The following is a 14,738-nucleotide window of genomic DNA, read 5'->3' on the forward strand; positions in this document are numbered from 1 at the left end:
ACAATTTGCCAAAGAACACATCAACTGGCCTAAAGAGAAATGGAGGAACATTTTGTGGACTGATGAGAGTAAAATTGTTCTTTTTGGGTCCAAGGGCCACAGGCAGTTTGTGAGACGACCCCCAAACTCTGAATTCAAGCCACAGTACACAGTGAAGACAGTGAAGCATGGAGGTGCAAGCATCATGATATGGGCATGTTTCTCCTACTATGGTGTTGGGCCTATTTATCGCATACCAGGGATCATGGATCAGTTTGCATATGTTAAAATACTTGAAGAGGTCATGTTGCCCTATGCTGAAGAGGACATGCCCTTGAAATGGTTGTTTCAACAAGACAATGACCCAAAACACACTAGTAAACGGGCAAAGTCTTGGTTCCAAACCAACAAAATTAATGTTATGGAGTGGCCAGCCCAATCTCCAGACCTTAATCCAATTGAGAACTTGTGGGGTGATATCAAAAATGCTGTTTCTGAAGCAAAACCAAGAAATGTGAATGAATTGTGGAATGTTGTTAAAGAATCATGGAGTGGAATAACAGCTGAGGGGTGCCACAAGTTGGTTGACTCCATGCCACACAGATGTCAAGCAGTTTTAAAAAACTGTGGTCATACAACTAAATATTAGTTTAGTGATTCACAGGATTGCTAAATCCCAGAAAAAAAAAAATGTTTGTACAAAATAGTTTTGAGTTTGTACAGTCAAAGGTAGACACTGCTATTTTTTTGAACACACCCCTTTCAACTAATTGCCCAATTGCACAGCCTTAAGAGCGTGCATATCATGAATGCTGGGTCTTGTTTGTTTTCTGACAATCTACTGAACCTACTGGTAACTTGTTTGCCACGTAGCAATAAAAAATATACTAAAAACCTTGATTATTCTGGTTAGTCACATTGTACTGCTATTATTTTGAACAATACTGTACTTTGTAATATGAACCATCCTCAACAAGTCCTGAGGTTTACAATGAAACATCATAGGCAATGAAATTCCCACTTTAAAAAGAAATAACTCATTGATCAAGAGGTGGCAAGGCTGAAATTATAACCAGATAAACTGGATTGTAAATTTGTGATAACCTAGTGAACACATAAATTAAATTTGTAGTATACCCAACAAAAACTATGCAGTACCACCAAGGGTAATGTTAGTTTCCTTTAAGTCGGTCACGTTCTACGTTACGTCACAAAGAGACTGACGAATGGGATCTTGAGACCTGAGATGGTACACCAATTACTTTGGTCTGTGGAATTTGCATCGCGAGCTCCGCCCCGCCGTATGGTGACTCTTGTTCTCATTGCGGGGACCATCTCGCCATTAAGTTCGAGACTCAATTACCTTAAAAGGTATAGAGTCCCCTCTGCCACACCCCATTCAAACTCCTCTTCATGAAAAAGGGCTACTTCGGCTGGTGGTCAGGGTGATCTGAGGGTTACCATGTGGGCTTCCCCAACAAGCCAGCCTCCTCGGGCCACACCCCCCTCAGAAACGCCGCAGCCGGTTGAGTTTCCGGATGAGATAGCTGGACCCTCTTAAGCTCCTGACATCTCATTCGGGGCTCAAGAGGAAGACCATACAGGTGCTGGTCATATAATTAGAATATCATCAAAAAGTTTATTTATTTCACTAATTCCATTCAAAAAGTGAAACTTGTATATTATACAAATTCATTACACACAGACTGATATATTTAAAATGTTTATTTCTTTTAATTTTAATGTTTATAACTGGTGTATCCAGCACCTGTACATCTGACTAGTGATTTTACGTTCAACACCGACGCTTCGAAGCTTGTATCAAAAAAACAACACATTTCATATTGAAAGGGTAACTAAACCCCTGGTCAACCAAGGGTTGGGCTGAGTGCGTGGGGCGTGAACCTTAGACCCGCAGTGACGGATTAATTGACAGCTGCTGTCAGTAACTAAAGTGACTGTAGTGACGCAAGTAGCTTTGCAACAGAGTGTTCATTTGGAGTAGAGGACTTTTCTCCCCCTCCTTCATTTGAAGTGGAGGATGTCGAGGTGTCTGTGGACACAGGGCCAGGGCCTGAGCCATACTGATGCAATACTATGCTACTAACTATACTTCTGACAATTCTCAAAAAAAAATACTCTATCCTGATCATTTTCAATTCTCGCAATTCCAGCTCCTGACTCACTATGGTGATTTTGACGGAACAAGATGGTTTTATATTGACAAGGTGAGCTGGAAACTGCTCAAGTCACCTGCCACCGCTTTCCAATAGGAAAAAATCATATGCAGTAGCCACCGTTCAACTTGTAGAGGGCAGCACTCAGATGTTGTTACACCATGTATTTTAGAATTAAAATACTTTATACTCAAATGTCAAAAAATTTGCTAGATTCAATGAACAGCACTAATAAAGTCCCATTCTTACAGATAATTAACTAAAATAAGTTGGTTTAGGGTTTAGTTACTCTTGAAGCACTGTATCGGAGCTTGATTCATTTTAAGGAAAGCATGTGATCTATGACACGCTAAGTTTTATTCTACTGAAAATCATGCAATTTCTTCAGTATCTGGTTCAAACAAAGCAAATCTCAGCGCCGTTTCCTTTATTACATCATAAATTTAAATTTAAATGCATGGATTACCATGCATGGATTTAGTTAATTATGCATTTAGCCAACGCTTTTATCTAAAGTGACTAAAAGTGCATTCAGGCTATCAATTATTACCTATCATGTGTTCCCAGGGAATCGAACCCTCAACCTTGTGCTTGATAGCACAGTCCTCTACAAACTGAGCTACAGGAACATCATAGGGTGTTAGCATTGTTTTTTTATTATCATTATTTATATATTGAGCTAAAAATTTTACTTTGGCCATGACATGACAGACTAAGGACTGAGGCAGAGTTAAAATAAACAGATCATAGAATTTATGAATTTGTTTTATTTTAATACACAAATGAATTACTATGACAATGGCCTTTATTTATATAAAATATAATGAAACAAAGAAACAGTTGTAGAACCACATGTGAAACCACTGGCTGTGATGGAATAACACTTTGAAGGTGTTATTTATTTTAGAAAAAACAGTGTTAAAAAGCTTTGAATAATGACCTATAGGTAACCCCCTTCTCTCGAATCCAGATGAGCCAATGGCAGTTGAGTATCAGTTTCACGGGGAGCAGAACTCGGACATCTGTAGATGCTAACATAGAAAGTAACAGTGATTCCAGTGCTGTATCTGAACTCGCTCAGTCGTTCACTAATCCCTATATAGTGTATGACAGTTGAGTGCACTATATCAGAAAGGAGTGAACAAATAAGTGAACGGATTCGGACGGTGACATATACTCTGTCCGTGAGACTTGGAGCTGTTGCAAATCATGGTCATATATATACTTTTATATTACATGTACCTAATTTTTGAAAATAATATTAATGGCAAAAATACTCAAAAATACTTTATATTGTAATTATACATATCTCACAGTCACCTTTGCGGTTTCATCAATGGTATATAATTTTTTTTTTTGTAATGCTTTTATGTTCATAATCATTAAATGCTATTAAAATACAGAGAAATAAAATCACATAAACATGTAAATTGTGTCTTTATTTTTAGTATCTTGACACTCGCTCAAGCAGTTTGAGCTCAGATAAGATGGTTGTAGAGTATCCTCAGGTGACCGTTAATTTTACATCAGAATCAATACACTACTGTGATCAACTAACATTTTTCCATTATCCACCAAATTATCAGAATTTTATCTGAGTTAACAACGATGCCACCTCAGTAAATTAGTAAAATATTATACGGAGTTATTGCTTACATATCCTATTTTAATATAATGTACGAAAAAGCATTAAAACAGAAATAACAAAGATGTAAACGTCATTTCTCGTCATCGATATTATTTATATCATGAAGCGAAATTCTATACAAGAAAAAAAAGTATGACGTTGTTTGGGGAGGAACTCAATCTTGAGTTGATCTGAATCTCTCAGTTGAATCTGCTGGTTTTGAAGATAGGAAAACTTCAGATAATGTTTCTTTGTCATGTCACTAGCAATGACAGGTTTATCCAGATGATATTTTACCGCTTTGATGCATTATTGTGTCACATTTGGTGAAGACACGGTATCGGATCTGAAAGTTCTTCGATCTGAAGATGATCTACTTACTGTGATTGTTTTTTGTATGACTGTGTAGAGAAACTGAATGACTGAAACACTTTCCACATTCAGTGCAGTGATACGGTTTCTCTCCTGTGTGAATCCTCTTGTGTGTCTTCAGGTTTCCAGACTGACTGAATCTCTTGTCACAGTATAGACACTTGTACGGTTTCTCTCCCGTATGAACTCTCACATGTGCCGTAAAGTGTTGTTTTAGTGCAAAACCCTTCCCGCATTGATCACATGTGTGCAGTTTCTTTCCTGTGTGGACCACATTGTGTTTTTTCAAGTCTGCTGAACGACTGAATCTCTTGTCACAGTGTAAACACCTGTAAGGTTTCTCTCCAGTGTGGACGTTCATGTGTTGCTTAAGGTTTGATGACTGTGTGTAACTCTTCCCGCACTGATCGCAAGTGAACAATTTCTCTCCAGTATGAACTCTCATGTGAGCTTTAATTTTATGTCTGTATGGGAAACTCTTTCCACACTGAGGGCAGGTGAAAGATTTCTTGGCTCTTCTTTTCACTGAATCTTTCGGTTTGGTTTTCTGTTCGGTTTGAGAGCAACTCAGATGTTTTTCTCCAGTGTTGACATGAGTATTCATATCAATTTCACTCAATTCTTCATCATCTTCATTTTCTTCAATCAACTCTAAAATAAAAGTAAAACTGGTTAATTTTCAGTAACACTCAGAAACCCTGGTGAACCTTGATGTAAAAAAAAAAAAAAAAAACTACTTGTTGAAAATTTTTTTTAATACACTTCTGTGCTGTTCCATGAAGGAAGTACATTGATCTTCAAATTATCATTTTTAAACATCACAGACAAATCCCATGTTATTATTATTAATAATATTACATTTGTTTGATCTGCTATACTTTTATCTATGGGTCTAATAATATGGGTCTCCCTCAAGGGTCAATTTTGGGCCCATTGTTGTTTTCCTTATATGTTAATGATTTTCCAAACTGTTGTAAGCAAACAAAATGTCAGTTATATGCAGATGATACAGTCATTTATGTATCTGCAAAGACTCCAAGTTTAGCCGCAGAAATATTAACAAATGAAATGATTGGTGTGACACAGTGGTTACAAAACAGTTGTTTGACCCTGAATTGTACAAAAACTGTCTCAATGTGTTTTTCAATCAGAAAGAAGGAAATGAGTGATTTTATAATTAAGATCAATCAAAAGGAAATTGAAACGGTTAATCATTTTACATATTTAGGTGTTATTTTAGACTCTCATTTGAAATTTGATATGCATGTTAAGAAGCTATGTAGAACAATCAAAACAAATCTGAATTGTTTTTACATGATTAGACCATATTTATCATTGAAAGCAGCCAAGTTATACATGCATGCAATGATTTTTTCACACTTATCTTACTGTGTGACTGTCTGGAGTCAGGTTTCTCAACTGACTATTAAACCTGTTAGATCCCTATATAAACAAACACTAAAAGTTTTGGATAAGAAACCAACCAGATGGCATCACTGTAGCATTTTACAAAAATATAGTTTGCTTAGTTTTGAAAATTTTATAAATTCATCTGTTATTAAAATGTTTTTTAAATGTTTAAACAATCTTGCGCCAAAAGTTATATGCGAATTATTATCAAAACAGAGTAGTAGGGGGATCGCTACAAGAGGTGCAACTACACAGAACTGTATAGCACCACAGAGAAAAACTAAATTTGCACAATCTACATTTACAGTTCAAGGTGCATTGTTATGGAACAGCTTGTCAGCTGAATTGAAAATGCAAACACAGTTGAATATTTTTCAAACAAAACTGAAAAAGTGGTTCAAACAAAAGCAGATATGTGAACATTGATGGTTGTACATAGACTTAGTTGTTTATTTTTTTTATATTTTATTTTTTTTAGCCTAACCAGGGACTGGGGCTGCAAATTAGCCATTGGCTAGAAGCCTATATGTAGAGCATCGGCTGCATGAAACTGTAGCAATGTTATACTGCATTGTCCCTGTTAAATAAACTGATAAATAAATCTAACAGTTATTTTGTTGATACCAACCTGTTTGTTCTTCAGTATCTTTGATTCTGCAGGGTTCTGGATCTCTCATCTTCTTTCTGTCCTCTTTATAAGCTCAGTCTTTACAGATTTCAGCTCTTCCTGATGATTTGACACTCGTCTTCACTTTAACATTTATTGGTGAATTACTGAATGTGTGATTGTTGTGGGAGTAGCTTCACTGTCTAAGTGAAAGAAGAAGATTTGCCAAAATCAACAATAAAGGCAAACAAATAATGTTATATTCAGTTACACACACACACACACACACACACACAGTTGCAATAAAAATTAATCAACCTCTCAGAGACTGCAGTACTTTACAAATACAAGCCTTTCTGAAGATCCAGGATAAAATAAAAATTGCATCTTTAACAGTTCACTGGCATATTAAAAGTGATTTTTTCAATATATAATGTAATATTTTTGAGTTATAATTTTTTTCTTATAATACTGCTATGTGATAATTATTCAACCTCTATTCAACATTACGGTTTTTAAATCACTTATTTGCATGGTGGGGAATGAAACCGTCTCAAAACACAATTTAGCCTTTAGAAACTATTAAAAACAGAATTAGCTTGAGCCGTTACACATACAGTTAGCCCATGCATGTGCTGAAGTTGAGAAGCAAAAATGTCAATAGAGAGCTCACAAAAGCAAAAGAGAATAAATACTGTATTACTTTAGAAAGTCATATGAAGATTTCCAAGACAAGTTCCTAGAGACACAGCTCTCAGTCTTATTCCTTAGCTTAAAGTGTGTTTTACCAGAAAACTTTTGATAGATTTAAAACGTCCCACGTGCCTCAGAGAGGCTCAATATGATTTATGTATCAGTGTTTGTAAGAAATTATAATCATGTAAAGTGACTATAACAAGTTTGATCTGCCAAAGATAAACGACAGAGAAATAACTTTATTAATAAAATCGAATCAGAATATCGGTTTGCATTTATTCCTCTCACAGATCACGAGACATTAATTAATAGCAACATTAGCAGTACACAGACATGTAAACACAAACATACAAAAACATACGCGCTTTCCTCGCGTTTCTTTAAGTTAGTAGAGGCAGAAACGGCGTTGTGCACGATTAAAACAAGGCAGAAACGACTTCGTATACAGTTGCATAATTATACGGTGTAAAGTGTATTTTACAATTGTGTAAATATGTAAAACACTGTGAACTGCTCACCTCTCAGAAGACTCGACGCTGACTAGTAAGCGCGCTCTAGTGATGACGTCATCGGCGAATTCTATTTAAAAATTTAAAAAAGTACGGCGGCGTTCGAAATGGAATACTCAAGGAGTAAGTACTTAATTTAATTTGCGCTAAAAGAATACGTACTCCACAGCCAAATCTCGTTGCGTATGAATGCGATTCTTCTTCTTCTTCTTCTTCTTTAGTTTTTTATGGCGGTTGGCAAACCAACTTAACGGTGCATTACCGCCACCGACTGGGCTGGAGTGTGAATCAGGAGATATTGGATCTTAAAAAAAAAAAAAAAAATAATAATAATAATTAAATCCTACTGGCTAAGTCGGTGTCTCTAAGAAACTTAAAAACAAATTGATGAATGTTACTGGATGCTTTCCCTAATAAACCTTGCATTGTAAAATTATTCTGATTGACACTTCTGAGAGACTGAAAAAGCTGGTTTCTTTCTTGGCTATACTTTGTGCACTGAAATAAAATATGTTCTACAGTTTCTAAATGACTGCAATATTGGCAGTTCCCTGTTGGATGTTTCCCTATTATCTTCAATGAAGAATTGAGCCCAGTGTGTCCTATTCTTAACCGTGTAATTATACTTTCTTCTCTTCTACTCCTACACTCTGTCCTTCCTATATCCACTTCTGATTGTATATTATATAAATGCCTTCCTTTATCTTCATCCACCCAATACTCCTGCCATTTTGATCTTGCATATGCTTTAATGAATGTTTTAGCTTCAGATTTACTATATGGAACTTGTAATATTCTATTGTGTTTCAGTGTTTGTTTTGCAAGTTTATCAACCTCCTCATTCCCTTTCACTCCAACATGTGCAGGTACCCAGAGAAACCTGATTTTTAAATCCTTTGCATTTAACTTATGCAAAACCATAAACATTTTATGAATTATATCATCTCTTATAGATTTCCCATTTTTTATGCTTTCTAAAGCTGAATAACTATCAGATATAATCACTGAGTTATTTAACTCATTTCCCTCTACCCATTCCAAGGCCAACAAAATTGCAACCAGCTCTGTTGTGTATACTGATAAATTATCTGTTATTCTTTTCTGACATATTACCCCATTCTTTGGAATATATACTGCTGGCCCAGCGTGTCCTGTCTTTGGATCCTTAGAACCATCTGTAAATATGAATGTGTCTTCAGGGAAATGCATATCCAGATAATATTAAACAATATCCCTCACTGCTACTTCCTTTGACTTACTTTTTATTTTCTTATGAATGCCTAAATCTACATCTGGTATAGGGAAAAACCATGGTGGAATAGGAGGGACTGAAACCGTTGAACAGTACTGTAATTTATGTAACCCAATATTCTCAGCTTTCGCATCGCCAATCCACCCAAAACTTTTGTAATTGGACTTTCCATGTTCCCAGCAATCTTTTAAGATAGCTTTAGCTGGGTGGCTATCAACTTGTCCCTTCACATTAATCCAGTATGCTAACATCAGTTGTATCCTTCTGATCCTCAAAGGAATCTCACCCATTTCCACTTGCATAGAAGATACCGGGGATGTTTTAAAAGATCCACTACATATCCTCAGAGCCTGAGCTTGCATGACATCCAAAGCTTTGATGTTAGACTCTGCTGATGACATATATGCTATACACCCATAATCAAAGACAGACCTCATTAGTGCCCAATATATATTTTTTAAGGATGCCCTACTTGCTCCCCATGCTTGTCCTGATAAACAGCGTAGGATATTAACAATCTTTTTACATTTATTAACCATTTTTTCCAAATGAATCTTCCATGTCAGTTTTTCATCAAACCACATCCCAAGAAACGTAATAATCTTCATTTGCTCAAGAGGCTGACTGTACAATTTTAAGGATACTGGTGTGATCTTATGCTTTTTTGAAAAACATATGACTTGTGTTTTTGACACTGATAATCTAAATCCCCATTTATTTGTCCATTTTTCCACTTCCTTAATTGCCTCTTGCATTTTTGATTTAACGTAAGATTCATTACGGCCTCTAAACCATAATGCTCCATCATCAGCATACAGGGATTTTCCAATTTTCTGGTCAATATTTGAGAATATATCGTTAATCATAATATTGAATAATAATGGGCTACATACACTACCTTGTGGAGTTCCGTTCTCTACTGTATATATCTCAGAAAATTCTGCACCTACTCTTACCTGAATATTCTTATTAAACAAAAAATCCAAAATCCAATTGTATATTTTACCACCAATTCCTAATCGTTGTAATTTAATTAATAACCCTTCTTTCCAAAGCATATCATATGCTTTCTCTACGTCTAAGAAAACTGCTATTACCACCTCCCTATTAGTCTGCGCTTTCCTAATATCGGATTCTAAACATAATAATGAATCCATTGTACTTCGCCCCTGAAATGGGGAAAAAAGGTCATTGCTTTCTAAATAATGGGTCATTCTATCTGTAATTATTCTTTCCATTATTTTACACAACTGCGATGTTATGGCAATTGGTCTATATATAGACGGGTCAGACGGGTTTTTCCCTGGCTTTAAAATGGGTACTATAATTGCATGTTTCCACACTGATGGAAGCGGACCAATTTCCCAAATTTTATTAAAAAATTTTAGTACTATAATGTCCCATCTGTCATATTTGCTACCATTTTGTAACATACCATGTCTTTTCCTGGAGTAGTCTGTTTTGCATTAAGGACTGCTTTTTTCAACTCAAACATATTTAAAGGTACATCTAATGGATTTCCCGAATCTCCTTTCTTTTTTAAAACATCTGGGAAACTTTCTAACACTTTCCTTCTGTTCCCTTGTGCTTCCTTAGTGAGGTTCTCAGAACTATGCACTTTCCTAAATGTTTGAGCTAAAACTTCAGCTTTTTCTAAATTAGTAACTGCCACTTTATCACCACTATTTAATACAGGTAATTCATAATTCCTTCTAACTCCTCCCATCCTCCTTATCATTCCCCATATATCAGATAACTTCACATCCCTTCCTATATCATTACAGAATTCCCTCCAGAAATTGCGTTTTTGTGTCTTAACTGTTTTCCTAACTACTGCCTGCTTTCTTTTATACTCTATCAAAGCATCCTGAGAATTATATTTCTTAACATATTTAAAAGCTTTGTTTCTTGCTTTAACTGCTTTACTGCACTCATCATTCCACCATGGTACATTCTTACCTTTCCTATTTCCTTTACTTTTAGGTATTGTTTCCTCAGCTGACAATATTATTTCATTTACTAATACACTATTAAACTCATTTATTCCTATTTCTTTATCCTCATTTTTAAGTTTAAGACATTTTTCTGCACAAATGATCTGAAACTGTTCCCAATTCGCATTCTCTATTTTCCACCTTGGAATATTCTTAGTCCTTTCTTGACACGTCCCTGATCCAACTTTAATTAGAATAGGGAAATGATTACTACCTATTGTAGTTTCCTTATCTACACTCCACGTACTAATTCCTGCTATTGCACTGGATACAAAAGTTAAATCAAGTACTGATTCTGTATTGTTTATGCTGTTAAACCGTGTTCCCTCACCATTGTTAAGACATACCAAGCATTTATCATCAATATATTCTTAAAGCTAAACCATTTGCATCTGTACTGTTACTTCCCCATAATGTATTGTGTGCATTAAAATCCCCACACCATATAACCTCACTGAGTGGTGATCCCACAATATTTTCCAAAATACTTCGCTCTATTTTCCCACAAGGATTATAATAATTTATTACATCTATAGAACCTTTACTTGTCCATATCCTTATGGTAACTGATTAATTCTTATCATTTATATTTATAATTTCATAGCTTAAACCATTTTGTATAAAAGTTACTAATCCTCCCCCTCTACCATTTTCTCTATCTCTCCTAACTGCTGAATATCCCTTAATGATAAAATCTAACTCTGATTTCAACCATGATTCTTGTACACATATTATATTTGGTTTCTCTTTTAACTCATCTACATATTTCTTAAATTCTTGGCCATTAGCTATTAAACTTCTAGCATTCCATTGTAGTATGCCTACATTTACCACCATTTAGTCTATACCAACATTGTGCTGGGTAGATTGTGTGTCTGTACTTAAGTTATCCCTAACTGTTTCCCAAACCATTCCTTTTATCCCCAAATATTTTTCAGCTGCTTTCACAATAATTTTAATCCTTTCGGTACGACTCGTTGTCTGTGCAGAACAGTTGATAACTTCAACCATAAAAATCACAAAATCATGTTTGCTGACAACTAAATTGTCTTTCCTTATCTCTTCATCCTCTTCATTTATTATGTCATATCCAATGCCCTCATTTTGTTTTGGTATTACATTCACTCTGGGGACCAGCTTTACTGCTTCAGAGTAGCTAATGCCTTCAGTTACCTTAATTCTTTGTACCTCTTTGGCTCTTTTACTTTTACGCGGCTGTATGTAAAGGAAAAAAGAGGTGTAGTAAGTGTGGAGGAGACCATTAGTATGATGAATGTGACAAAGCTCGCAATCAATGCTGCAATTGTGGAGGGGAGCACAGTGCAGCATAACAGGGTTGTGAATTTAGTAAAAGAGCCAAAGAGGTACAAAGAATTAAGGTAACTGAAGGCATTAGCTACTCTGAAGCAGTAAAGCTGGTCCCCAGAGTGAATGCCCAAACCGAGTGAATGCCCAAACCGATGACATTTATAACATCGAAGTGGTGGAGGGATGTACAACCTAACCACATAACTCATAAAACCAACAAAAACCTTATCTGGTAAAGTTTGTCCTTCAAACGTAAGCATAACTGATAAGCTGTCGCAAATGTCTCCAAATCTCTTAGTTTTAAGTCTTTTAGCTTCGCATTCTTTGGCCTGCTTAATGTTTGCTATTATAGCATCCGTCTCTACATTTACCGGAATGCCTGTAATGACTCCTCTGACTAACTTTTTGTCATTAGCCTTTGAACATTGCACTAGTTTACCATGAATTTTACTCATCTTAACCGCTTTTTTGAGTTGTTACAAAACACCAGAAGTTGTCCATTTCTTAATATTTTTGCACTCCTTACCTCTCCAATTTCTTTACTTAGACCTTTTGTAAGTTGCATCGGATTCCACTCTCTGAACGTGGTACCTTCTTGCCCCAACTTAACAAATACCTTATATTGTTCCCCACCATACTTTAAAGATGCACTTTCACCACAGTCAGTTGTATTATTCTTTTTCTTTTTATTTTGATTAATATTCCACTCTTCTTTACCCTCGCTGTCTTCCACATCTCCAATGCTCCCCACCTCTCCTGTCTCACTTACTACTCCGTCACTTCCTTCCTCCATCTCCTGACCATTCCCAGCCCAGCTGTTGCCAACAGCGCGAGACCCTCCCGCCAACTCAGTCCAAACGCGCGAAAGGGTGACACACGATGACGCGTTTCCTGTTCCGGTCATGCGTCAGCGAGCCGTCGCAGAAAACCAGCTCTTCACCTTCCCCTCAACTTTTCAGTCTCCTAAGCCCTCTTCTTCTTCTTCTTCTTCTTCTTCTGTTGTTTTAATGGCGGTTGGCAAACCAACTAAAGGTGCATTGTCCGCCACCTACTGGATTGGAGTATGGAGCACTACTTGGTTGGATATACTTGGTGCAGAAAAATAAATAAATAAAAAAATAAAAAAAATTTCATAATACTTTATATCTTTTTTACCAGTTCTGTATCCTTTAAAATTTTAAATAATTTCTCGTGTATTATATAATTTGTTCCTTCTAATATTTCCTTAAGTGAATAATTTCTTACACCCCATCCTTTAGTGCCTGGACTAATTCAAGTCTTTCTCTATTGTATGCTTTACATTCTAGTAATATATGATTTACTGTTTCTGGATATCCACATTTTTCACAATTACTAGTTTCATTTTTACCTATTTTATATAAACTTTGATTTAGTGTTGTATGCCCAATAAGTAATCTTGTCATTATCACATCCCTTTTCCTGTTATTAACAGTTTTTCTTTCCACCCCCACATTTCTTTGTATACTATACAGATGTCTTCCTCTTATTTCATTGTCCCATATCCTCTGCCACCTCTTTTTCACTTCAGTCCCAATCAGCCCCTTAATTTCAGCTTTACTCATCTGTACTCTTATATTGATCTCAGGATCTTTCAATGACTCCTTTGCCAGTCTGTCAGCTTCCTCATTCCCCTTAACTCCGACATGGGCTGGTACCCACAAAAAACTCACCTTTACGCCTACGTGCTTTATGCTATATAATTTCTGTAAAGTTTCATTTAAAATATCTTGTCTTGCTAAAGTTGTTCCACTTTCTAAACTTTGCAGAGCTGATAATGAGTCTGTACATATTACACTACAGTTAGGCTGCTTTTCTTCTATCCATTGTATGGCCAATGATATAGCTATCAGTTCTGTTGTAAAAACAAATATATGATCTGTTGCTCTTTTTAGTATTTTAATATTGTACTGAGGAATATACACTGCAGCAGCTGCTCTACCTGTTTCTGGATCTTTTGGTCTATCTGTGAATATGTGAGTCTTGTCGCTGTATGCTTGATTAATGTATTGTTGAACGATTACTTTTAATGGCAAATCTAGTTTGTTCTTATGTATCTCCTCATGTATGAATAGGTCTATTTCTGGCATTGGGTATAACCATGGGGGTATAGATGGAATTACAACAGAAGGAGCTACCTCTATCTCAGTTATACCTGTTTCTTGTGCCTCCTTATTTGCTACCCAGCCAAAACTATTTACATATCTATATTCGTACTCCCAACAGGTTTCCAGTACCTTTTTAACAGGATGTCTTTCATCATGTGCTTTTACATTTATACAATATCTCATTCTTAGCTTTCTCCTACAAACTTCTAGGGGCATTTCTCCCATCTCTACTTGAATAGATGATACTGGAGATGTTCTAAATGCTCCACAACTGATCCTTAGAGCTTGAGTCTTAATTACCTCGATCTTTTTGAGCCATGTTTCTGATGCAGAGCAGTATATCAGACTTCCATAATCTATTGCCGGTCTTATTAATGAGCTATATATTCTTCTTAAAGATGGTCTACTCGCACCCCACTCAACCCCTGCCAAGCACCTCATTATATTTATTCCTTTTTTACATTTATCTATTAGCTTTTGAATATGAATACCAAATGTTTATTTAGAGTCCATCCACATACCTAAAAATGTTAACATTTTAACTTGTTCCAATTCATGACCATGCATTTTTATACTTACTCTAATATCTTTCCTCCTTTTTGTGAAACAAATTACCTGCATTTTTGCAATTGAGAACCGAAAACCCCACTCATTTGCCCAGTTTTCTACCTTATTTACTGC

The 14,738-nt window shown here is 35.9% G+C and overlaps 1 protein-coding gene across 2 annotated transcripts; it reads right to left on the reverse strand.

Annotated features, from left to right (window-relative positions):
* Positions 1–2,905: 2,905 nt before the first annotated feature.
* LOC127953428 (gastrula zinc finger protein XlCGF49.1) lies at positions 2,906–8,452 on the reverse strand. 2 transcript variants are annotated; one of them, XM_052552675.1, is made up of 4 exons: positions 7,540–8,452; positions 6,194–6,375; positions 4,165–4,806; positions 2,906–3,187 (listed from the first exon to the last, which is right to left on the reverse strand). In XM_052552675.1, the coding sequence occupies exons 2-4, from the start codon at positions 6,240–6,242 to the stop codon at positions 3,075–3,077; spliced, it is 804 nt and encodes a 267-aa protein (XP_052408635.1). In that variant the 5' UTR covers positions 6,243–6,375; positions 7,540–8,452; the 3' UTR covers positions 2,906–3,074. The 2 variants fall into 2 exon arrangements, with proteins under 2 accessions (XP_052408635.1, XP_052408633.1); XM_052552673.1 differs by lacking the exon at positions 7,540–8,452 and adding an exon at positions 7,387–7,533.
* Between the last annotated feature and the right edge of the window lie 6,286 nt (positions 8,453–14,738).

This window comes from Carassius gibelio, chromosome B3 (assembly GCF_023724105.1).
Source record: "Carassius gibelio isolate Cgi1373 ecotype wild population from Czech Republic chromosome B3, carGib1.2-hapl.c, whole genome shotgun sequence".
Classification (NCBI taxonomy): Eukaryota; Metazoa; Chordata; class Actinopteri; order Cypriniformes; family Cyprinidae; genus Carassius; species Carassius gibelio.